General features: G+C 34.7%; 3 protein-coding genes and 5 non-coding genes across 11 annotated transcripts; 3 read left to right on the top strand and 5 right to left on the bottom strand.

Moving 5' to 3' along the window:
- Positions 1–187: 187 nt before the first annotated feature.
- M02F4.12 lies at positions 188–335 on the top strand. The gene has a single exon (NR_070608.1). It is a non-coding gene; the product is annotated as an Unclassified non-coding RNA M02F4.12 (non-coding RNA).
- M02F4.t2 lies at positions 200–271 on the bottom strand. Its single transcript has one exon. It is a non-coding gene; the product is annotated as a tRNA-Glu (tRNA).
- Positions 336–387: 52 nt separating the features above from the next.
- M02F4.t1 lies at positions 388–459 on the top strand. The gene has a single exon. It is a non-coding gene; the product is annotated as a tRNA-Gly (tRNA).
- Positions 460–650: 191 nt separating this feature from the next.
- On the bottom strand, positions 651–10,071 carry cnnm-3 (Metal transporter cnnm-3; the record flags this gene model as incomplete). 4 transcript variants are annotated; one of them, NM_001383539.1, is made up of 15 exons in its annotated part: positions 768–1,287; positions 1,532–1,587; positions 1,673–1,736; positions 1,782–1,894; positions 2,754–3,032; positions 3,082–3,249; positions 6,211–6,393; positions 6,538–6,701; positions 7,348–7,621; positions 7,705–7,792; positions 7,839–8,161; positions 8,591–8,735; positions 8,784–8,969; positions 9,022–9,215; positions 9,956–10,030. In NM_001383539.1, 14 exons carry the CDS (start codon positions 10,028–10,030, stop codon positions 1,543–1,545), a joined length of 2,301 nt encoding a protein of 766 aa, NP_001370952.1. The 4 variants fall into 4 exon arrangements, with proteins under 4 accessions (NP_001309670.1, NP_001370534.1, NP_001370952.1 ...); NM_001322613.3 differs by lacking the exon at positions 1,532–1,587 and having other exon boundaries at positions 651–1,287; positions 9,956–10,071; NM_001383538.1 differs by lacking the exon at positions 1,532–1,587 and having other exon boundaries at positions 651–1,287; positions 7,318–7,621; positions 9,956–10,071.
- Positions 10,072–12,273: 2,202 nt separating this feature from the next.
- Positions 12,274–12,294, bottom strand: 21ur-14989. The gene has a single exon (NR_070609.1).
- A 2,298-nt stretch (positions 12,295–14,592) lies between these two features.
- On the bottom strand, positions 14,593–19,048 carry twk-26 (Potassium channel domain-containing protein). The gene is made up of 12 exons (NM_076121.8): positions 18,622–19,048; positions 18,526–18,575; positions 17,960–18,092; positions 17,773–17,915; positions 17,595–17,717; positions 17,250–17,548; positions 17,062–17,204; positions 16,150–16,235; positions 15,930–16,106; positions 15,743–15,880; positions 15,480–15,658; positions 14,593–14,790 (listed from the first exon to the last, which is right to left on the bottom strand). The coding sequence occupies exons 1-12, from the start codon at positions 18,635–18,637 to the stop codon at positions 14,718–14,720; spliced, it is 1,560 nt and encodes a 519-aa protein (NP_508522.2). The 5' UTR covers positions 18,638–19,048; the 3' UTR covers positions 14,593–14,717.
- On the top strand, positions 18,797–18,924 carry C33D12.15. Its single transcript, NR_070610.1, has one exon. It is a non-coding gene; the product is annotated as an Unclassified non-coding RNA C33D12.15 (non-coding RNA).
- Positions 19,049–19,379: 331 nt separating the features above from the next.
- On the bottom strand, positions 19,380–23,623 carry rsef-1 (Ras and EF-hand domain-containing protein homolog). Its single transcript, NM_001373254.3, has 13 exons — positions 23,502–23,623; positions 22,757–22,865; positions 22,525–22,711; positions 22,333–22,482; positions 21,729–21,819; positions 21,521–21,685; positions 21,317–21,452; positions 21,211–21,271; positions 20,963–21,165; positions 20,827–20,897; positions 19,934–20,374; positions 19,799–19,875; positions 19,380–19,750 (listed from the first exon to the last, which is right to left on the bottom strand). Exons 1-13 carry the CDS (start codon positions 23,607–23,609, stop codon positions 19,645–19,647), a joined length of 1,905 nt encoding a protein of 634 aa, NP_001359915.1. The 5' UTR covers positions 23,610–23,623; the 3' UTR covers positions 19,380–19,644.
- Positions 23,624–25,215: the final 1,592 nt, after the last annotated feature.

Here is a 25,215-nt window from a genome sequence, read left to right on the forward strand (position 1 = left end):
ACCATTCTTATTAAGGAGGACACTGGTAGGAACACTTTTTCTTTCATATTTCATCTTGAAAACAACTTTGAAAGCTTGGCGTGTTAGAATCTTATGCGCTTCTCGTGTATGTTTCAGGGGTTTTTGAATAAGTCTACAACTTTTCAGAGTTTTTTTCTACACACATACCCTTTACTACATAAATTTTCAAAAAAAATTATTCCGTTGCGGGGAATCGAACCCCGGCCTTATGGGTGAGAGCCATAAATCCTAACCACTAGACCACAACGGAGATGTTTCAAACAGAACTTAGGCGCACCATAGAGCAGACATAGACAGAAAAAGAAGAAAACGAGTAGCATGTGTGTTTGCTGCTTTATATTTATCCTCGTGATGGAGAAAAAGTGTGCGTTCGTGGTGTAATGGTCAGCATGGATGCCTTCCAAGCATTCGACGGGGGTTCGATTCCCCCCGAACGCAGTAACTTTTTAATTTTTCAAACAAATTTTACCATTTCTTTCTTCCTTTTCCATGGTTTACATATTTGCTAAGATTGTTTCTTTTTGAAAGTTAACATTTTCTCTTTAATACGTAGTTTTCTTATTAAGAGTGCTGCGTTTTCCTTTTCTGAAATATGATGAAATTTTGAACAGGAATGTAAAAAAATTAAAAGAATAATTTGAAGTTCATTACTGGCACCTGCCGTGTGGAATATGTACATTATGTTTATAAAGAATTTGATGTAATAACTTCATAAAACCTAAATTCACAGAGCGTATATAAGTGAAGAATGGAAATAAAACAAGAGAGGGTTGCATTTGATAATAACCGGAACGTAAGGAAGTTGTCACAGAAAACACCAGAAATTGGCCCGTACTCAAAAAGGTGCATAACACAAAGAAAATGAAATTCCGTCAAACTTAGTCTAGGGAAATATTGGAAGTTCACTTTGAGATAAGGTCGGGAAATTTTGGAAAAAATTGAAAAATAATAGAAATTGTATCAGAGAAAGAATGGAGGAAAAGTTATCGCACCTGGAGCGATTATTATGTATTGACCTTTTTAAGGCGAATTGAGAATAAAACCGTAAACCTATAAACCGGAATGGAAGAAGGGAAGTGATTTGTTGATAATTATTGATAACTGATGCAAATGAGAGGTAATTTTTATTTATTCTTCTTCTTCTTCGTACTTTTCTTGTTTGTTGAAATGACACTCCATATTTTTTGGCAGCAAGTGGACCGTCTCGCCTTCACTTACAGTTCTAAGCTTGACACTTCCGTTGCGGATTGGAGTGGATACAGCATCCTGAAACAAGGACATGAAAATTTGAACTCAAATATAGCAAAAAAGATATAAGCTTTTGACAAGTCTATAAGGGAGGTAGCATGGCGTTACGACACTTCAACAAAATTTTTTGCAAACCAATTTTGTTGCGGATTTGATTTCACACACGCAAATAATTCCAAATATAATATAATAAATAGAGGAGTTTCAGATATGAATCAAAATAAAAATCGATTTTCAGAAGAAGTACACACGGTCACCTTACCAGAGTAGAAGCTACACGTATGTGCCTCTACGTTTCCAACGGCCAATTAAATATTTCTAAATTTGTTTCTCAAATGATATTTGTTTCAATTTGAATTTGTAGTAATGCTAGAGCACGTTTCAAAATGTGAAATTGTCTTACCTTTGGAATTTCTTCGATCAAGCTAATTCTAGAGTTGGAGCGGACAACTTGCATCTTTGTGTTACTGAAATTCAAATTGCTCTGCTGGAATTTCTTTTGAATAACTTACTTTTGCATTATCTGAGAAGAATTGTAGGCGAGGAGGAGATCTGCAGCAGTGATTTCACAGAAAACACATTCGTAAAGGATGACGGTATCGAAGTCCGGAATGAAACCGATTGACTGAAATAGTTTAGTTGAATTTTTTAAAAAGGCTTTTGGATATTTTTTGTGAAGTCATATTATGAAATTCGACGGTTTTCATCCAGTTTTACTCTATTTAAGCAAAATACCGACAAATTCTACACCCCCTTAAAATTGAGTAACACTCTTTTGAAATTGATAATTTAATCGAAACGTGAAATTGATTTGCATTTTTAAAATTAGAAAAACCCTAATCTGAAGTCTAATATGTACAAAACGGGCCGCGTAAAATTTTTATAACGGTTAAAATTATTGGGGCAGGTATACAACGAATTAATTTTAAATGAATCTTTGGTAAGACTATAAAGAGTTAATATTTTGTAATGGCTTTTCGGACTTTCAAACTTTGAGCGGATTATTCCAAATCTCAAATTTACACAAACAATTAACGTGCACCATCTTCTCATTAGCCATGCTTTTCATGAAAGCTTTTCTTGCATATTCATCAATTCCTGTTTTTTTTTTCAAAGCGATAAAACTGATTATAAACAAAAAGCCGAAAAAACAAGAACTTGTATTCGTTTTCAAAGCATTGAGCATACGTAACTTGTTATTCTTCAAGAATGTTTTGGCAAATATTCAGAAAACTTGAGCTTCCGCGAGAAAGTATAGCAATTAGCATTTTTCATGATCAAAAGGGCACAAGTTTCTTGGAAATGTGTTCTGACGGAAAGGCGCAATTTTCTGCAGAACCTCAATGAAACAAGTTGGTGGACTGGGGACCAATGAATTATTCCCAGCTACATAGCTTATTAGAATTATTTGTGTGTTTTGATATTATTTGCAAAAAGAAATGCCCTATTAAAATTTGCACTACATTTCGCTGCTATCCACTCACATTGTTCGTAATTTCAGTATTAAGAGAAACAGTCGAACGACTTGTTGACTGATTCAGAGATCTCTCGATTGCTTCAGCCATTGCATCGAGGACCTCCGTTCCAAAACTATGCCACGCGCCCGCCTCGAGCCTCATTTCCTCTTTTCCAATTGTCACAACAGCGCGCCCACTCAAAATCATGATGAACTTGTTGCTGAACTCTCCTTTTGTGAAGAGCACGGCCGGCTTAGGCTGAACGACGCCGACTTCTTTCAGACATGAGAACTGAGTGGTCTCGACCTGAAATGAAAATGATGGAGGATTTCAGTAAACTAGAAAAACGAAATACCTTCTTGCAGTTTTTCCGGATTAATTTCTCGAGAATCGTTGGCAAAATGTAGTTTGAACTGAAAATTTTGTGGCATGTGCTCATCACTTGAATTGTCACAGCGAGCATTTGAATGTTAATTGCACATTTTGCATGAGCAGTGTTCACTATTTGACTCATGTCATGATTCTGAAAAAAATATTTAAAAATTTTTTATTGCACAGAGTCTGAGCTATGTCATTTGCGATAAGACTGAAAGGTGGAATAGCGCCAGTGAGGTAATTGCTTCAAAGCATGTCTATGGCACCAAAATGTCCAAATATCATAGTAAAAACATTCTAAAAAATTTATAAATTTTTTATGATTTTTTGAAATTTGGAAAAATCTAAGTTTTTGCCACTTTTTGGAAGTGCTCGATCTAAAAAAATTACCTTCAATTTTGACGGTCTACATATGTTTTAAATATTACTGTAGGGATTCGATCATGTTAGAATGTTTCTATTTTCTCAAAAAGTGGCAAAAGTTTAATAATTGCCACTCTTTTCAAATTTTTTTTGCAACTTTTTACTATAATATTTGGTTATTTTGGCACTAAAGAAGTGGGTTTTAATAGGTTATTTCGGCGCTGGCGCTACTTTTCCTTTAAATAAAACTATAATAGTCTAACATAACCGAATATCATAATGAATGTAAAACTTTGTAGTTTTTTTCTAGAATTCTGAGTAAAAATTTTGGAGAATTTCTAAATCTTCAAAAAAAAATGTGGAGTAATTTTAAACATTGCAGCACGTCCAAAATTCAAGAGTGCTTGAATAAAATTAATGCATAAAATTTGAAATTTTTTCCTCGTCTTCCTAACTTCTTATATAAGACTACCACTTTTTGACTGTAAGTTAAAATTCTAACACTTTTTGAAAAGTTTCACTACAAAATTCGGGCATTCTAACACCATCAAAGCAACTAAACATTTTTCTACTGACGATATTTGTAAAAAATCTAACTGATTTAATATGTTTTATGTTGATATTCAGCAACAAATTCAAAATACAAGGTGTGGATAGAATGCCAACTAGACCCATTAAAATATTCACATTTCAGTGCCAGCCTCCTAGGTTCAATTTCCTTGTTCTTAGAAATGTCATGCCCATTCGAATTTTGTGCTCCTTCTAGAATGAGTCATAAAAAATTCCGGCCTCTTTTTTTTGTTGTTTCATAGGTCACGAATTGAATTTTTAATCTATTCGGACTCTATAAAGCTTATTACTTAATGTAGAACATATGTAGATGTAAAATTCTGGTTTTTGAAGTATTGTAGCCTTTCTTGAAAACTCTCCATGAGACAAAACAGATAAACTTATAAAAGAAGAAGATGCAAGTAAATCGGATTTTCCAAAAGACTTGATTCTATCAACTAGATTGGTTCACTATTTGGGCTGGTTGTCCAAACATTCAAACGTCGAGGTGCTACGAATGTTCGCTTTTTATGTGAAAAAAACAAGGATGAGAAACAAGCTTTTTGAAGGGATTTAAAATGAATGAAAAAGTCTGGATGACGAGATAATAAAGCTTTATACCTGGATCCGTTGCCAAGTTGATCACTCAAAAATTACTCCGATCCCAGAGATTTTATGAATATAGAAATAAACATTCCACTGGAAGTTAGAAATATCAAAGTGATAAATGCAATTAGGCAGTGGCAGTAGGTACTGTCCATCTGCCGAATCGGAGTCCGTGAGTAGGACCCGGCCATGGAAACATCTCGAATAGAATAGCAGGACGGTTCGCGTGTCGTTCGGCCACCGCCAGATTGTCCGGGCAGCTGTAGCATTCAGACTTCTGTGAGACTACCTTCTTCTCCGTGGAGAAGAAGAAGAATCACACAAGAGAATGATGTACGACCGCGTGGCTTCAGGGGGGGAGGGCCGACCGGCTCGACCAAGGAGGAGCGAGAGAGAAAAGCCATGCAATGAGGGGGGGGGGGGCACACAACGTCTTTCGGACCGCGGGCGCACTAGGACAGATATGCCCTCGAGATATATGAACAAATTGTCGGCTTTCGATAGATGGTGCGGCGGTGGTTGGGGGCGTCAAGATGCGGTGAGAGTTTTTTTTGGCTCCGAAATAGGCAATAAAAAGATGTGTTGGTGAGAGCGTTTTTCTTTTTGTTTTTCAAAAGCACTCAACAATTGAAGAAGGATTGAGGATGTTTTGAAGTTAGAACAAAAAAGAATTTGAATAGAAGCTAGGAAAAACTCGGAAATGAAATGTTTTCAAACTTATTTTTCATTCGTTTAAGCGGATAAAAAATTTATTTGCCACTCACTTTCTGATCTAATTTTTCAAAGTTGTTATCAATTTTGAAGTTAAAGTCGGAACATCACCAATTGGAAAATTTTAAAACCTAGTGTTAAATGTCAGTATATCATAATAAAAATTTCAAGAAATGATGATTCGGTTCTTACTTACCCAAATATTATGTTTTTTTTTGAAAAATTTCGTACTTGCATTTAAATTTTATGTATTTGAAGGTGGAGCAGCTCAAATGGGAAAATTGCTTTAAAACATGTCTATGGTACCACAACGTTAAAAAAATGTCTAAAATCGTAGAAAAAAATTCAAATAAATTTTGAAAAATTTTTAGTCGACTGTCAAAAGTGGCAATTACTGAGTTTTTGCCATTTTTTGAGAAAACTATCGAATGTTACAATGTTTAAATATTAATATTTGTAGCATATGTAAATCATAAAATTAGGGAAAAATTTTTTGATCGTTTTTTTTTGACTTCCAAAAAAGTGGCAAAAACTGAGATTTTGACAATTTCAAAACATGATATGAAACATGTAATTTTTATTTTTTGTTACTATGATATTTGATAATTGTGGTTCTGAAGCAATGTCTCTGTTCTAAAGCAATGTCCCAACTAACGGTACTCTAATTTTAAAGATACTAGGGGTTGAACCTGTTACTCTACATGTTTGGTCTACATTTTTGGAAAATTCGACAGCTTACCAAAACTTTTTACTGAAAAAATGTTTAAATATGATGTTCTACTGTGTTGGACTATAATAAATGTATGATATTATGACTAATCTCCACAGACTATCTCCGCCTTTAAGCAACTAGTATGTACCTGTTCAAAAGTCAACTAACCCTCTTCCTCTGCCGTTTTTTCCTGTGCACATTATCGCACACTGCATCAGTTTCATCAATGATTTCGCACTGAATGATTTCCTCAATGATGTCCTCGAGGGTAATCAGTCCACAGAGCTCGTAAATCGGGTCTTTATCTTCTTGCTCGACGAGTCGCTCGACCAGCGCCATGTGATATTCGCCCTGAACTCTAGTAGATTAAATGTTTTTTTTCTAGACACATGAAGTTGAAAATATCTTTTGAAAAGCTTTTTTTCAAGCTTTTAAAAACCGGGTAAGATTGATCCACTTAATTGAATTGAGTCTTTGGAAGCGAGGCGTTCTTACCCGTTTAAATTCTTCCAACATATTTCGGAGTGGCATGTCTACCAACACACGACGAACTTCATGGTTGTAAATTGAGGCGATTTTCATGACATTGTGATTATCGTCAGGATCGAGCAATGCGAGATCTTTTACAAACAGAAGTGCGACAATGTTCTTACGGTCATCTGAAATATTGATTTTATTTATTTATTTTCTCTGATTTTGGTAAGCTATCAAATTGAATTTTCAGGCAAAATAGTTATTTCAGCTCACTTTTTCAAATAAAACCTATGCCAGGCGAAAGAAAACCTTTAAATTAGTTCTCTAAATACAAAAAAAATTTGGAAAACACTTTGAACTATAATAGAAAAATCTTGATCTTAAATTTTTCAGTTCTTCTGTTCACAACTAGAGAGGTTTGAAAAATTGCGGATGTTTGCAGGTTTTATATCTGGATCTTATTAAGGGTGCCCAGAGTTATACAAAGGCTTTGGGATACTTTTGGTAAATGTTGTATTTTTGTAAAATAAATCTAAAGCCTCTCACATAACTCCATCAATAAATTTTTTAGATTTTTCCTGGCCGAATAATATTTTTTGAACGTTGATTAGCGGCAATAAGGGAATTTATTTAAAATCACTCCTATGATTACCAAATATTATAAGTTTTACTAATTCAGTTGTCGTGACTTATTTCAAAGATTAAACATTTTTTAGCTTTACCCCCAGCAAACATTTTCAATTTAACAATTTTTTTTGTTGCGAATTTATAAATTATCCATGCAGTTTCTTTATAGCTCACCATTCAACGATTCACCCCCAAATGTCTTACTTTCGTAAATCGGAATACGCGTATAACCCATATCTAAAATCTGTGTCACCATTCCAGCGCCAAGTGTCAACGTATGGGGCAACATAAAAATGTCCTCGTAACGGGTCATCGCGTGGGCGACGGTTTTGTCGTAAAGCTCGAGTGCACCCAATACCATTTTAAATTCGTCAGATTGCCCTCCAATGATGCTCTTCTCGGATAACTTGAGCATTTCGACAAGCTTGTTCCGCTCCAACGAGCGTGTTAGCTCTTCTTTCAAGAAGATATCGAGGACCTGCAAAAACATGCAAACATTTGAAATTATTATTTTTTGAATAAAGGTCAAATTCCTGGCTGATAATAGAAAATTTATGAAACCTTAGATATTGGCCACGTCAGAGGATACATCAGGAAAAGGAGAACTTGTGTGATTGGAATTGTTCTTGCACCAATCGGGAGTCCTAGCCTGAGATTCAAAATTATAAGTACACACAGGTTACGTAAACCCTTACTTCACACATAATGCTTGTGGAATGATTTCTCCAAACACGACAATACAAGATGTCGCCGCAACAAGTACAGCAAACCCGCTGCCCACTAATTGGTCCATCAAAAGCGAAACGCCGACGTTTACAACTACGTTACCAATCAATAATGTGCACAACAGTTGATTTCCTTTTTTGCGAATTGGTAGAATTCTTCCAGCGTCCCTTTTTTCTTGTTCAGTACCACTTGCGATGTAAAGCTGAAGCTCATACGGAGACAGAGTCATCAATCCAAGATTGAGACCGGAGAACAAACCAGAGAAGCACAGAAGGATTAATAAACAGATCCACTGAAAAAAGCAATGAAATGAACTATAGTTAATTAAATGAGTTTTTAAAGTTTTTACACAATTGTTTTATGCTTTGATAATTTTGCTAATTTTACCACTAAACATGCTATCGAAAAATGTTCATCAAAAGAATGTTTTCCATGTCTACTTGACTCTAGATACTTAAATGATCCACAAAAGTCATAGAAAAATATATAGCAGCCGACACCTCGTGAGTTCATTCTTAATGATGATTACGACTGTAACTCAAAAACCATATTTTAAATGGAAGGTTTATCTAAAGGAAATAAAATTCATCGTATATGATTTTTCATTGTTTTTTTTAACATTTCAACTTTTTCAGCAACAGCTTAAATGTTGCAAAATTAAACATGGTTTTCTAATTATTAATGTTAATTCTATCGCTTATATCTGGAATCAGAAACTCACCGAAAGCCATTTTGGCATATACTCATCAACGGGCGGAATTTCAGTGGTGACCATTGTGAACGGATCTTCTACTATAACAAACTGAGGGTTGGCATAAAACTTTTCTGACACGCAGAGTTTGAAACTGTCCTTTGATTCAGTGGTTCTGAATTAAAACCATTTCATATTTACAAACTTTTTTTCATCAACTCACTTTGGAAAGCTCATCTCAACAACGACACGAATGGGTGTCATAGAAGAAAAATCGGCTTCAAAGAAATGTGCCAAATCTTTACAAGACCCGTCTGCTGTGAAAGTGAGAGCTCCGATGTCTTGAAAATTTTGGCCGAACAGAACAACTCGAACATTCTTATTTGGGACAACGACGACATTGTGTTTTCTGAAAGTAGGATTTTAAAAATTAGTATATATTCTAATCAGCCCCGTATTACTTATTGTGTCCGAGAACAATGTTTTCAGTAGAAGAGGCGTGAGCTTCGAGGCGAAGTCCCGAAACTCGAACTTTTGATAAATGAAGTGATTCCGGTTTTGAGGCTGAACTTGGCAGAATTGAAGGTTCCAATATCACAGAAGAGTTGACATTTAATAATCCTTTTGATGAGGTTGAATTGTCAGTGGAGCGGACCTGAAAATTAAATAAAAAATGAAAGTTCCTTTTTTGTCTGGCTTTATTCAAAGTTTTGAAGAAAGATACTTTTGCACTGAAATTGAAATTGAAAAATTGTTTAAAAGAAAGTTTTTGAAACTACAAAGACTAAATAGCGTAGTAAAACTTTTCAAAACAAATTTGGAAATGTTTTATTACCTGCCAAAAAATGACTATCACTCAGTTTTGTCACTCATAATTTGGGATATCAACCAAAAAAATATTTATATGATTTTCAAACTATTATTTTGTTTCAAATACTCGTGTCAAAAAATCCTGGAACATGCGAAATTGCTCTTGGCAAAAATTGGCAATTTGCCAAAACTTTGACTTGAAATTTTAACAATCTGAAGTGTTTTGTTTTATTATGATATTCGATCATTATGATTGTGTTTAAGCAAAACTTTCACTGGCGCTACTCTACCTTTAATGACCAATAATTGTATATTTATTCATATACTAATTGTTTCAAAATTTTAATTTTCTTTATAAATCTATAGCCCCTGTTAACTTTTGGAACGACTATTTCTTCCTATACAACAATTTGTTGTATACATTTTTGATCAGAAACCAAGGACACGCGACGCTTATCTATTGAAAATGCTTCCAATTAGAGGCCAAATGCAAGTTACCCTCTGGAAACGCATTTCAAAAGATTGTCAGTGTACTGACATCACACATTGTGATTTCGTGGCACACATTTTTTTCGCTGCTCTTACCGGAGAAGAAGACAGTGGCGATGTGAAAGTGAGCAAAAATATCAGGAGGCCGAGAGCCCATGGTGTCTTTGACATTGAACGGTACAGGTTGATAGGAATTCGAGTGTGAAGGCTCTGGAAAATAATGACTCATTGGGAACAATAGAAATTTTAATCAGAAACAAGAAAAACAAAAAAACAGAAAGAGATGGTGAGTTAGAAAAATTGTCGGAAAAATGTGTTATTGTTCGAAATTTTAAAAAAATTCTCTAAGTTATATTGTTTGCATACCTAAATAGAAAAAAGAAAAAAGAGAAGACCCGTCATAAAGCTAATTATCAAATTCAGTCTGGTTTCCCTTTTTTTTATCAATTCATTTTTTTTTTCATTTCTCTGATAAGAGCCCCACAAATTTCTAAAGTTTGATGTACGTGGTGCGTGACTCTGCACTGAAAAAAATACAAATCGCGATGACACGGCTTCTCCCTTCACCAAGCTCCAAACTCGGCAATTTAAATTTCTCAGTTTTTCCTCGAGAGGAGATGAGGGTTCAAAAAACGATGCTATTCAATTCAATCAAGAGAAGTGGAAGTGGAATGCTGCAATAAAAAGAAATTACAATGAATGAAAAATGCAAGAAAGAAGCAACAAAGAAAAACGAAAGATTAGTGTGTGTGCTACGCATTTTTCTTTGGTTTCGTAGCAACTAATAAAGTTGCATCCATGGATATTTTTAGGTCTTTGTTAGGGGCCCACCACGTCATTTTTATTGAAAATTGATTCATCATAAGTTGCCATATAACTTTTATGTGATAAAAATTGACCGTGAATATGTATTTCTAGTCGAAAAAAGATAAATTGAAAAATGTGGAAAACAAATATATGTTTTGTATTCTAGAGAAAATTATTCAAATTTTCGGGCAGATAAGATGTAGTTTTGACTGCAAAATCAAAAAAAAAAAGATTCAACTCAATCTGACTTAAAAATACGTATTTCTCAAAAAATTGTATTCCTTTTATTTCTCACAAAAATTGCTCATAAACTTTGTATATCGGTTCAAAATTCCAAAAAAAAAGGGTTAACTTAGACAAAATCCTAAGTTTTTGGCTTGTCCGTATTGTATCTTGTAAGATAACTTCCCGCCAATTTTTCAGTGTGTGCTGTCCGGAGTAAATCAAACAAGAAACAGAAAACAATGGCAATGGCAACACCTTCAAAACCCTGAGAAAAGTGACGTGTATTTCTCACGGTTGCGGAAGATTTTCAAATCAATTTTAATAATGGTGATTGAGCAATCGTTTTTAAAAAATTAATTCATCATTCTATGTTTGAATGCATCATTGTACCACAACAACAATAACAACCTCGTGATATTGTTTAAAAAAAAGCAAAGCGTGAGTCACCTTAACGGATTGAGAAATTTAGAAATTTCACATAATTGTTTGAATTTTGAATGAATTTTTTTATTAAAGTTAACTTATTCCGGTAAAATCAAGTTCAAAAAGCGCACAACGATGACGATTGCTGGAACGAAAATTGAAATTGAAACTTTTCATTAGTTTCTCTTTCAAAACTCTCGAATTACAAAATATCATGGCGGCGAGTGTAGTAGAAGAAGAGCAACAAAATACAATGGTCTTGCGAACAAATCAAACTGAACGATCATTGACCGCCCTATAATCAATCAGTTTTACATGTATTGATAAAATTTTCCTCCACATATACACACACTGGCAGCCAACTCTCGTTCTGCAAACACTAAAGAGTTCAGAAAAAGTGGGTGAACCACGTATTTCGGTGAGACCGAAACTAATAATTGCGGTGTGTGTGAGCGAAGTAAATGCAAGAAAAAAAAAGAAAAAAAAAAGAAATTATTCACCAGTTGCACGCAAGTTCGAATAGGACTGCTCGAAAATATTCAAAATGCGCAGTGCAAAAAAGTTATGGAGTTTTTCTTCACAACATTTTGCATAAGAGGGCATTTTTTGTTCCTTACAATACTACGTCACAAATTATGTAGGCATGTTTGAAAAATTTCTGAATTCAGATTTTAATAATTTTAAAATCACATGTTTTTGATCACAAGTATTAATTTCTCAAAGTTCTCCGTCAATTTTTAGGATTCAAAAAAAAATCCGTCAACGAGCCTGAGAATTTAAAAAAAATTCACGTCTCACTTTAAAAAAATGTATGAAAATTTTTTTTGGTAGATCAAAACCCATAAATACCGTTCAATAAATTTTGAAATCAAAATATGTATTGACAACAGAAAAAGGGCAGGTTCAATGATAATAAAGAAATTGCAATCCTTAAAAGATAGACCAAAACGGAACAGGCAGACATCCATTAGATTTTTAGAATGCAAATGGACAAATAATGCATTAACTCATAATTGATGTGAAACATCACATCATATAGAAAAGAGAACAGAACACAACTATGAAATCTCAGTGAATTTGAAAATTGTGTACTTTCTGAAAAAAAAACTGAAGGACGATAACAGCTGACGATTGAGGTGCACTTCGGAGTGGGTGCAAATCGAAGAAAAATAGAAGAAAAAGTTTTTGATGGTTTTAAAAATGAAATGAGGATGTCATAAAAATGTAAAACAAACTGAAATAGGTGAGATGTAAAAGGATTACATTTTCAAAAGTTAAAGAAGAAAATTATGTTCAAAAAGGTAATTTTTATTTGAAAACGTAAGAAGTCGTTAGAAAAAATACGTCTAAACTTGGAATGATTTTTTGTGTGGATATCAAATAGAGAAATTAAAATTTGTTCATTTGTTGATTTATTTATGGATAATTACAAAAAAGAATGCACTTCATAACTTGTAATTATTAAATTCTCGTTTTCTTTTAACTATTGTAGGCCTAATAACGCTAATTAATTTTACGTTTTGACTAAACTATTACTTTAATTATAAATGAATGGAAATTTATTTTTGAGTTACGGCAACTACTTAAGTAATAGAAACAAAAATTGGAACTTTCTTTGCTAAGAAATGAATCAAGAAAACAAATTGCGGACACATTTTAAACACACATTTTTGTTTCAACACGCTTTGAAATTTCAAAAAACCCAGCGAAAGTCATCGGTGAACAAATATGACCTGGGCCCGTCATACGAGATGAGCAAATGAAACAACAGAAGGGAAAAGTTGGTGGACATTGATGTCATAGAGATGTCATTGAGATAGCCCCGGTGGTCTGAGGCACAAAAAGTTTCAAAAAGTGGCGCCAGCTGATCTGAGAAATAGATCGACAAGTGTGGGAGTAAGATAGATGGAAGGATGATTTATTTTTTGTTAATTTTAATTCTTTTCGTCTTTTTTCATTCGAACATATTTCGTATTTTCGCCTTTTGTGTGAAACAGAAATAACCAACACTAAACAAAAAAAATTATCAGTGCAATCATATTTTATTATTTTCTCGACATTATTCCCAACTTGTCGTCAATTTCTCTTTGTCCACTTCTTGAACAAGATATCAAAGATGAGAGAAAGACAATTTTTGTTGAAAAATTTCGATTATAATCCCACGCAGCCCACCTAAACTTCTTCAAAAATTCCCAAAGATTCCAAGTAGCCAGCTGCACAGAACAAGTAAAAAAGTTGATAGAGAAACGAGTCAGAGAAGCTAGACACCACGCAAGAGAGTGTCCTGGCTGTACGAGCAGCGGAGCAAACGAATTCAAAATTGAGAAGCTTTGGGTGAGTGATGAGGAAGTGGTACTGTTGTGGAGACGCAGGGCGCGAGGCAGGAAAAGCTCAACTAGAGACGCGGCGGGCGGCTGTATGACAGAGAAAACGCATGGCAAAATGACAGAGTTGCACGATTTTAGTGGAGAAGATTATCGTGCAGAGGAGATACTTTTCTGAACATTTTTATTGTTGAAAATCTTTTGAAAACAATTTGTCGGGCTTAGTCAGAAGTTTAGAGGAAACTGAACTTAAATCTGAACTTCTGAAATTGTCATTTTAAAGTGTGTCAGTGCAATTTCTCGCTGTTTCTCGCTGAACTCAAAGCCGAAGAAGTTGTTCTAACATGTTATTTGGAGGTCTCAGGGACTCGGAAACAATGTGAGAGCTTTTCGCAATTTCTTTTTTTTGTTTCAGTTACTAGGCACTGTGATTTCATCAGGTAAAGGTAAGGAGCGGGAGCATCTGAATTACCGTTCTGAGCAATTTCTTCATAAGTTGAACTATGAAATAACAAACGAATTAAAGTATATTGCAATTTTTTCTAAAATTGTTTCTCTATATTTTACATTGTACACCAGTACCATTTGCCCGTAGGTTTTTCAGTAGTACTTTGAAAAATATAAGACTAAAATTTTCCAATAGGAATTAGATTCCTGGGCACCACGTGGTGCCAGGCTCTCCCATTACGGTTTGATCTACAAAAATGCGCAAGTTTTTTCCTCAAAAAAATGTGACGTCAGCACGTTTTTAACCATGTAAAAACAGTTTAGAAATCTTTGTTTAAATTCCCGCGATTTTGTAGATCTTCGTAGATCAAACTGAAATGGGACACTGACACCATGTGGGGCACTGAATTTTCGGTTTTTTTTCTGTTAATCATATGACAATGATTGAATTCCATTTTCCTATTTAAACAATATGGAATTGATTTTTTTAAACTGCGAACAACAAAAAAAATAAAAAATTATTTAATAAAAACATATCGTTCCAAAGAAAAATAACAAATTTCTCTGAAAATGAGGCAGATTGATTTTTCAAAAAAAAAAAAAGAAGCAGGGTTTCCCAATATTCTTTCCCTTCACTCCACATCACTCTCCTCCGTTTCCTCCGAGTCATTCTTCTCAAACGGCGAAGTATTCGAGCGTCCGCGTCTGCAACAATAAAATTTTTTCGATTGTTAAAAACCATATTTTTTATGAATTTCATTTTTGATCATTGAGGTAGTTGTTAGGATTTTGATGATTTTTATTATTCTCGACGAATGTGAAAATTCAAAGTTATTATTTCGGTTTTCATGCCAGTTAGGCGCGGGTGGGGTTCGCTTCATGATATCGTTTTGTTTATATTTTTTTGTAGAAACTGAGTGTTTGTAAGGCTTAGAAAAAGCTCTACAAAAGCTCTATTGCTTACAAAAAATGTGAAATTACAATTCCTGCAAAAGATATTGATTTGAAAATTTTTCTATTATACATTCACCTTTTTTGGGATACGTTGAAATTTGGGGAAATTTATGGAAATAGCTCGTTAAGAATTTTTACAAAGTGTTATATGTAATTCCTATGTAACTGTATTATGGTTTTGTCACAAAAATCACGGTAGCGGGCCTCGAGGCTGCGGATTTTTTATCGCAAAAAATGCGCGCTTTTGGAAACTATAGTTGTTCATATAGGTTATTTTTTATTTTGTCATTTGGTTTGTACCTGAATTCTCTAATTTTGTTTAAAAAATATTGTTATATTGAAACACAAGGAAAACGAATTTCAAAACTCGGTTGTCACAAAGCTGTGAAATTTAAATTCACAGCAAATATTGCAAAATTCTATAATATTTCAAAACTCACTTGAAAAGATTCATATCAAATCCACCAAATGCTCCTAAAGTTGGTGCACGTCTTCTGGCAGCATGCAAGTCCTCGTTCTCTTGCTCCATCTGACGCTTCTTTGCTCGTTTGGTCATCCACAGGTGGAATCCATCGTGTGCTGGTATATCCGATTCGGTTCTTGTTCGCAATTTAATTTGCTGCAATCGAATTTTGGTAAGAAAACAAGTTATCCGGATACTCAATGAAATAACGGGGAAAAAACAACGGAGAAAAAAACTTACGTCACTCGTGTTGCTTTCCCGCTTCTTTTCTTTATCTCTTCTGAACGAGTCACGAACAACGGCGGCAAATTTGATTCGAGTTTGGGGATGTGACGGAGGGAAAGTGCAGACCAACATTCTAAACACCGGTTCCATATCCTGAAATTTTTACGAGGAAAGTTTCGAGAAAAAAGTTGATCAAACTTACGTGAAAAACTTTGTAACCCGGCCCCTTGTGATTAGAACTGTGAATTCTGTCCAATTGATCTTCAACAGAATTAATCATGTTAAAGAACATCTGGTACAACTGAGCATAGATTGATGTATTCACGATAGAAATGAGTGCAAGACCCAACAGGAACGCAGCCGCCAGGAATGGAGAATACTAAAAATTTTTTAATAGGAAAAAACCAAAATAATTTATGAACCTGAATATTGTAAGGCATGACATCACCCAATCCAATTGTTGTCAAGCTGATGAATGTGAAATAAAACGCATCGAAGAAACCGATTCCTGAAAATTGAGGCAATGGTTAGATAAAAATAGAGGGCCAAATATATTAAAATATAAATATAAATATTTGTCAAATTTTTGTAAAGAGGAAAATTGTTAAACCACTATTATATTGCCAAAAAATTTTGTTTTATTTACACTGAAAATTGAGGCAATGGGTAGATAAAAATAGAGGGCCAAATATAAATATCATTTACTATATATAAAGCGCTTATTCCGTTTGTCCATAGTTTGTAGTCTATGTAGTCTTTGTAGTCTGCGAAGTTTTAGCTTCTGGAGGGATAGTGAGTTGGGGTTAGTGTAGGGATATAGTCGGGGTACGGTAGTGGTACAATGGTGGTACGGTAGGAGTACTGTATGATTACGGTAGTTTCAGAAAAAAAATGGTTTTCAGCTCCAGAAGTCGGGGCCGCGCCGGAGGTGCGGTCCACGGCTGGTTAAAATATAAATATAAATATTTGTCAAATTTTTGTAAAGAGGAAAATTGTTAAAAACCACTATTATATTGCCAAAAAATTGTGTTTTATTTACACTTAAAATGTTCATATTTCTGAGTTATAGGAGCTAAAGTGCTTTCACAAAGAGTGTCAAAAACTGAGTAATTGCCACATTTTTGACTGTCAATAAAAAATTTTCAAAAAATTTTCAAAAGGTTTGCTGTAATATTTTATCATTTTGGCACTATAGAAGTGGTTTTTAACATTTTCTTTAACGACACACAAACTTTAAATTGTGGAAAAAAAAAATTTCCTGGAATTCCTAACTCAACTTTTATATGTACTATACTGAACCTAAAACAAAGTAAATTTCATGTTGTTGTACGTACCCGGTTTGTTGCCTTCATTATGGTCAAACATTTTTATAGTAAGTGTGCAAATCAAAATGTATGCCAGTACAAGAAACAGTGCAAGCCACATTGGAAGCAATATTTCGTTCTTCTTACGGTTAACAGGCTGCTTCCGAAGTTTCCTAAAAATCAGTAAACTTGAAAAAAAACTTAAAAATTCCATTCACTTGTATTTCAGAAGAAGAAATATGTAGCCATTTGTCAATATCTTCTGAAACCATTCACCAATGTCACCAAGCACTACTAGCATAATGGGCAGGCCAATCGACGCATAAATCATGGATAATGTTCTTCCCCATACTGTTTGACAAGATATTGTACCATAACCAATTGTTGAGAATAAAGTCATTGAGTAGAAGGTTGCCGATGAAAAGTACCACATCAAATGCATATCTAAATTTTCAGCTTTGTGCCATACACTTCCATGAAATCTTCCTTCTGCCTCTAACATTGTTTTGTAATATCTCTAAAAAACAACGTTCTTGAATTAATATTAACTAGTTAAATCTTACTTTTATAAGTTTTGCCAACTTGTTAACCCGATCTGTCCCATTTGTACTTAGCGTAACGTTAATTATATCTGTAGTTTCTTCATCAATTATACCTTGCATTAAAACAATAGTTTCTTTTAAATCCTGAAATATATGATACAATTTTTTAATGTATTTTCATGAATAACTAAAAACTAACCTCCAGTTCTCTTGGAGATTCCAACTTTTCGAACATAAAGCCGCCGAGAAAAACATATCCGACAAGTAAAGCAATCAATGTGACATGCCTTATGCCGAATTTATGATGATAATATGCAAGCCATGCGAAAAACCGTGTTATTTCTGAAAGCTAGGTATTTTTTAAAATTATTATGTTTTAAACAAACTTTGTTTTCGTATCTGTTTTTTCCGTTCCTTGTATTTTTTCTCATCAAATTCGAAATGAAAACCGAACGGTGACATGTCTTCAACTTTGCTCATGTGTGTGTCGATTTTGAGAACTATGCAATTATTTCGCTCCTGAAATTTGCTTTTAATGCCTATTTTTCATTCCAGTGGACTAATCAATATCATGACGTAAAATAAAGTTTTACTTAAAGTTTTACATATAAGTTTTTAATGTGAATTTCTTAACACTGACAGGGTATACTTTGATAGTTTTTGGTTTCATCAAAATTTCGGCATGAAAAAATACATGTCAATTATTTCTCAATAATTCAACAAAATTTTGATAAAACCAAAAACAACCGATCTGCCGGAGGTTCAAGACTAATAAAAAGTCATTTTGGTCATGGACTGTATAATTCTTAACAAAAAATACAAACAGAATTTACATTTGTATTTAAAAAAAAAACTGTAAAAAATCTGGAATACATCTACCTGACAGGTATCAAAGTATTGTATAATTTATTTTATTATTAAACCTTTTTTAGAATTAAAAAAAAAAACATACTGTTAGATGGTTTTTGATGATTCGACTCCTGGCCTGAATTTCGGACTCTTCTGAAATCAATTCTCATTTACCATAGTCTTAGCTAGAACCACTTACTGATGGCAACATCCATGTTTCCTGATTTTCATCCAGATTTTTCCTCTCCGAATTTAGGTGCAATTATTTCACCACTGTAGAAACGGGAGGCAATCTTTTGTCTCCGAACCCGCGTTGAACGGAAAAGTGACTGCTCTTGGAGAAGAATGATAGGCCGACCATCATATTGTTTTACTGCCTACATTTATGGCTCTTTTTCGTCAGTACTCTCATCAAGGGCTCTTATCAAGCACTTTACAAAATATACTTCTCTTCCTGATTTACTACCGTTTATGGAATTGTGCTTCAATATTGAGTGCATCAGGAGCAGCCACGATTGATGATGCAACTACCCAACTGCCGCGTGATTTTAAAAAGTCGTAAAATGTTGCAATTTATGTTGCAAGTGATTGTGGATTTTTACGAAAATTTGCGGCTAGAATGCATTTGAAAATGAATCTACATATAAATTTGTTTCAATATTAAGCAAACAAAACTAAATTCTATTTTGAAAAAGTAAGGAATTCAAAAATTTGAACACGTGGTTATGGTAGTGTTTATGATTTTTTGCTCTCTACTCTTTTTATTGAAACTATACCATAAAAGAGAAGCGTGCTATCATTTCAAGTCGTTAACGGCCACTGTGCACCCGATAACCGTTAAGCTGACATTTTCATCGCATTAACTTCACATTTCTCGAAGTGTTTGATAAAAATGGTTTGATAGAGCAACTCTGGGTCTATATTTAGAATTTTCAACATCTTCGGTAACTGGAACATTTTAAACTTTTATACCACTCGGTTCACCAAGTGAATCTACCTTGATTTTTATTAGTTTTATCAATGTAATAAAAAATATAAAAATCAAAAATAAAGGAAGTCAATCGAGAATGTCGACGATTTTAAAACTTAAATATCGAAAGCCAAATACACATGCAGACTACCAAGCTAGTATATATTATGAGAATTTTTGTAATGACTGGTATTATATATGAACGTTGTTTTCTTGTTGACGAAGCATTAGAAACAATGCGTGCTAAGATGATTAAGAACCACGACACTTTGAGAAACATCCACCCTTCTTTGCAACTGCTGGATTGAGCACAACACCTGTTGAGCGAATTTCAACATCTTCTACTGCCATGAGCTCTCTGAACAAATATTATTTTGCGTCACATGCTCAACTTTTGATCTATAACCTGGTTAGTGCCAACATAGCGTTATCAATGTTACTTCCGTCTAAAGCACTGGTTTCCATGAATAGAACTCCCATCGCCTGAAATAATTGGAAAGTAACAATACGTGACAAATTCAAAAATACATAAAATACATACCGCAGCCATACTTGCACCATCTGTCTTTGCCACCGAGCCTGGCGTCGAAATACGCATATCAACCTTGTTTCCTACCAAAATGATCGGAATACTCCTTTCTGTTGACTCCTTTATAGTCTCAATCCAGTCGCGAACACGGAGAAACGACTGCTCCGCACAGACGTCATAGACTAGGATTGCTCCATCAGCTCGACGAAAATATGATTTACAAAGTGATCGGAAACGTTCTTGTCCCGCGGTGTCCCATAGCTGAAGTGCAACGTTTCTTCCGTCAACATTGACAGTCTTCACGTGAAAATCTACGCCAAGTGTGCTGGGGAGCTGATTTGTGAATTGACGACGGATCACCCGCATTACAAAACTACTTTTTCCAACAGCGGCGTCTCCACACATCACGATACGGAACGTTCTTTCAGCTGGGCCGTTAGCATCATTGAGGCCCTATAAAAAATTAGTATAACAATAAGTCAACCCTAGAATACAATTGTTATACTTTAATTAGAAGCCGCCGACATTTCACGAGTTTCGCGCCCCACTGTGTTTAACGTGACAGCGACACGCTCTGAAGAAGATGTATGGGGCGTGGTGCTTTGAAATGTCAAACACAGTTGGGCGCGAAACTCATGAGATGTCGGCGGCTAATATTGGTTGAAAGTCCTGATTTTCGATAAAATTTTTGCATTTTTTCCTACACTCCACGCAGTTTCTTTATTATAGCTAAAATGCACAAAAACATTTCATACATTTTTGGCCGATGCAGCACATTTAGTGTGTTGCAATCAAAAATTATAAACACATCATCACAAATGATTATGTTGCTATTTTATCGCGTTTATCACGTCTTAACCACCTATTCTTCAGTGAAACTTTAGGGAAACTGAGACATAGCTTACCATAAGATCTCCCGGAGTATCGAGCCCTTGCAAGCTATGCGCATCGTCTAGAATCAATGATGTTTCTGGCACTGAAATTATTAAAATAAAGTACACGAATAAAATTCACTTTCCTCGATTGTTCCGAAAATCGTACCTTGCTCCTCAGTACTAATCGCATGAAGTGGCACGGATCGGAACACGTTCGTGGACGTTTGAAAGTTCTCCACAGAATTACGATTCGAGCTGAGCAATCCGGGAGAAGGAGTTCTCAAATTGAACTGTCGGAGAACAGATGCTCTGCTATCCAGTGCATCGCGGAGGCTTTCATTGGTTTCGTGCAATTTGCGATTGGCATCACTGAAATTTTAGGTTTTTAGAGCTTTAATAGGGCCGGAAGCTCACAATAGGAGTTGCAATTGTTTCCTGACAGATTCACTTTCCTCGGTGGCGTGGGAAGCTTGATCTGAAGAGCTTAATGAATTAATAGGTTCAAGTTGAAATAAAATACCTCTTCTTGCAGAAAGTTCATCCTGCTTCTGATCAAATTCACATCTGACTTGTGCAAGCTCACTCTTGATCATCGCCAGTTCGAGATGGTTTTCAGCAAGATTTTGTCGCAAGTCGTTATTTTCCTCATTTACAACCTACAACTCATTGCTGTATCAAGGGAATGGTGCAGCTCCACATTTCGAATCAAACTTTATTAACTCACTTTCAGTTTATCAGACAACTCTTTTTGATGGTTCAGCCGTTCATTTTCTCGTTCAAGAGCTTTTTCCATTTTCTGCAGTCTTTCTATGTTGTTTCTCATTTCTGACATTTCATCCGACATTCTTTGGCGCATTTCTTCTTTCTCTTTTGTCAGACGGTCTCGCTCCTGAAGTATTATTTTTGTGGGGGGAAAAGACTTGTAACGCCACCTCTTGCCGGGCTTTCATTTCTGTGAGCTCCAGTTGTTGGTCAACTTCGCTTTCCATCTCTTCCATTCTACGATTGTACATTTCACGTTCACTGGAAAATATAGTATTTTTACAATTTAGTATTCACTGAGTAATATAATTGATTTGCATTTGCAGGCTTAGAAAAACACTGATCTTAAGCCTACTATGGACAACAGGGGTCCCATAAAGTTTTCTACACAAGCGCCCGTGTCAGCTATGTTTTTTTTTAATAAATGAAACTGAAGTATCACTAAATAAGACAAACTTATATTAGATTGTCATAACATTTTTGTACGGCTTCCATGTGAGCGCAGAGCGGCGTCGGCGTTTCACGCAAGCGGCCGACACGTTAGGTGTTCCGCGCCGCACTATACATGCGGATACGTTGCGGCGAGGCGACTCACCGGCCGGGGAAAGCGCCTAACCGGCGCCCAGATGAACCCAACATTTTTTCAAAAATACATAGTGTTTTAACAGTGATGTAACGAATTTTTTGTGATTTTCATCTAAAATCAGAATGGTTTTGAAAGTCAGATATAATTTATTACTTGGTTTTTTGTTTCAATTGCAAAACTGTGCTTACCTTGCATAAATACGTTGAAGTCGCTCATTTTCATGCTTCTTCTCTGATAGTTCTTTGTGAAATGATCCAACAACTCTCTCAAACTTCCTTAACAATGCAGGAACACCAGATGACTGTAGTTGTTCGTACAGCACCAATACTTCTTCTTGGCTGAAATTATATTTGTCTTTTTTCAAAATAGAAAATTCTTACCATGGAACGCTAAAGTCAATGTTAATATTTGTATCGGACTCTGAATGATAGTGTTCTTCGTCAAATACTCGGATCGCTGGTCGAGAGGAAGTCGAGTCACTTTCACTGTCAAACATTTGTTCATCACGTAGAAACATTGGTGGGTCCTCTACAGCAACCGATGCTCGACGCTGCATACCATTCAGGCCTAAAATAAATTTTAGAACTTGAAACAAAATTTCTAAACCTTTACCATGACTTTCTCCGTGCTGTACAGTGTCTTGGAAACCCCGCAAAAATTCCAACTTCTCAATTTTTCCAGAACCATCTTGATCCAACTCCGTGAATATGAAACGCAAATCCTGAAATTCAACAGTTTTTTTTTCAGTTAGTAGAGAAATTGTTTCAAATCGTTCCTATAATGCTAAAATGTCAAAATATCACAGAAAAAATTATCAATAAAATTTTGGATTATTTAGATATAAAGCTAAAAACGTTGAATCTCATATCACAATTTTGGAAAATTTGAAACTTTTTTCCACCAAATTAAATATTTCAATAGCGTTTCAATTTGTGTATTTCATCATTCCAGAGGATCCAAACTTGCAGCAATGCTTACAATCACTCAAAAAAGTCCATAATTTTAAAAAGTTTGACAATTTACCAAAACTCTGACTGAAAGTTATCAAAAACTTATTATACCTACCGACGATAATTCACTTTGAATTAACATAGCTCAAATAGCTTAAAATTTTTGCTACTGCATTTCCATATTTAACTTGTACCCCTTCTACCCTCACTTGATTAATTTTGACAGCTACTAATTCCGTTCATTTTTGTTTTATCAAAATTTTTTCAAACAGCTAAACAACAGAGATATGAGCCGTCAAGTTGAGGGTATGGGGGTGCTATTCTTATAAGAAAAACAGACAAAAAAATTATTTGTTAAAATCTACATTTTGTAATACTTCAAATTTTTAGCAAAAATCGCAACTTACATTATCATCAAGCTGTGGGCACACTTTCCTCAAATCCTCCATCGTCAGGTATCCCTTGGATTCGGAGTCGCAGAGAGAAAAGAGATTCTCCACCTCGGGTTTCGACATGGTTCGTCGTCTCTGCAAAACTGCGGGTGCGAATGATATGCGAGGGCGGAAAACGGGCAAAAACGGCCACGGTGGAACTATAAAAAAACACACACACACATAGCTATGCATTATATCGATTGACAATTTATCGGAAGCTAGCTGCCTTTAACAACAGTCATGGGAGTGAACGAGGGGGAGCTGTTTTTAAACAAAAATCGGGAACAAAAATTATCACAAACAAAAAAATATTTTTCGAAATTTCAAACCACAAAAAATATGAATGTGTCGAACCGCACCGTACTATGTGATCGGATCAGATTTAGAGAAAAAGAATGAAGAAGAAATTAAAATCGCCCCAAAAAAAATCGTTCTGTTTATTGTATTGTACGTGTACACAAACGGTGGAAAATAGAGAGAAATGGGAAAAGCGTGGCAATTTTCCTTTTATGGTTGTGAAACTTTCTATTCGTCACAAAGAGTTCTCAAATAAAGGGCGATGAGCGGAAGAGCATTGCTTTTGAATCTGGCAAAAAAAAAATAAACGAAAATAAAATCATTGTTATTGTTATTGAGTGGAGAAGCGTATGAATTTTTGAAATCCTCATACAAAAACGCAACACAACTTTTAAATTCAGTTAAAATCCTTATTGTTTCATCAGTCTTCCCCATAAATTTTAGATTTTCCCGACTATCCGGATTTCGGTTGTTAGTCCCTGTTTCTCTAAAAATTATTCATTAAACCAAAAGCACCCAATTCTTTTCAATAACTATGTAATACCCGGAACGTTTTTGTGTTCACTGACTCAGCTTCAAATTAAACTTGTCAAGTGGTGGTCTATGGAATAGACAATGAGTGAGGGGTACAGTAATGAATTGAGAAAAAAAGTGGAAATAATTAATAACAAAAATTACATAATATTTGAGGGAATATAATAGTTTGAGAACAAAGGTTTCGTGTTGTTAGATCTGCGAGTGGTGGCCCCACCTTTCCCGCAGTATATGCACAGTTTAATCAGCTGTACAAAATTTGACAACAGAGGAATTATGGTCGACTGTTTTCAGTTGGTATTTCGCAATATATTTTTCCACCGATTTCTACGATATATATATATATATATATATATATATATAATCAAATGAAAAATGTTCAAGGAATTGAGAGAAAATAACGCTTTAAAAAAATGAACGTTTACTAGGTTTTAAACAACTGTTTAAAGTGGATTTTTATCGGAGAGGAGATTATTTAAATGGAACACTTTTTTAAATTCTATATCTTTTTTAAATTCTATCACTTTGAACACTTTTTTAAATTCTATAGTACTTGCTATCAAAAAGTGGTAGCTACCGTATTTCCTCTGTTAGTCTTTCATGCAAGACTAATTTTCGATTGATCCGTAAGGGTTCAAGACAAGTAGAAGAAATACGGTAATCTGTGTTCACTAATTTTTGTTATGTAAGTCAAATTAAAATAGTTTGAATATACAGATCAAAATATAAAATTTCAGTAAATTGTGTTTAAAAGTCATAGGAATACGAGCTTGCTGAAACGCTCAAAATTTCTTTGATAGTCTAGTTTTCAAAAATTATGGTTGTTGACGTTTGACTGAAGAATTCAGGAAAATCA

The sequence above is a fragment of the Caenorhabditis elegans genome, chromosome X (assembly GCF_000002985.6).
Source record: "Caenorhabditis elegans chromosome X".
Taxonomy (NCBI): domain Eukaryota; kingdom Metazoa; phylum Nematoda; class Chromadorea; order Rhabditida; family Rhabditidae; genus Caenorhabditis; species Caenorhabditis elegans.

Coding starts and splice junctions, on each gene's coding strand:
- twk-26 (NM_076121.8), bottom strand. Junction 17,718..17,772: donor AATCTCCAAGAGAACTGGAG/GTTAGTTTTTAG, acceptor CATATATTTCAG/GATTTAAAAGAAACTATTGT. Junction 16,236..17,061: donor TAATGAAGGCAACAAACCGG/GTACGTACAACA, acceptor CTCAATTTTCAG/GAATCGGTTTCTTCGATGCG.
- rsef-1 (NM_001373254.3), bottom strand. CDS start 23,609: ATGTCGAAACCCGAGGTGGAGAATCTCTTTTCTCTCTGCGACTCCGAA. Junction 20,898..20,962: donor GATTAGTACTGAGGAGCAAG/GTACGATTTTCG, acceptor TAATAATTTCAG/TGCCAGAAACATCATTGATT. Junction 19,876..19,933: donor ATGGTGCAAGTATGGCTGCG/GTATGTATTTTA, acceptor CAATTATTTCAG/GCGATGGGAGTTCTATTCAT.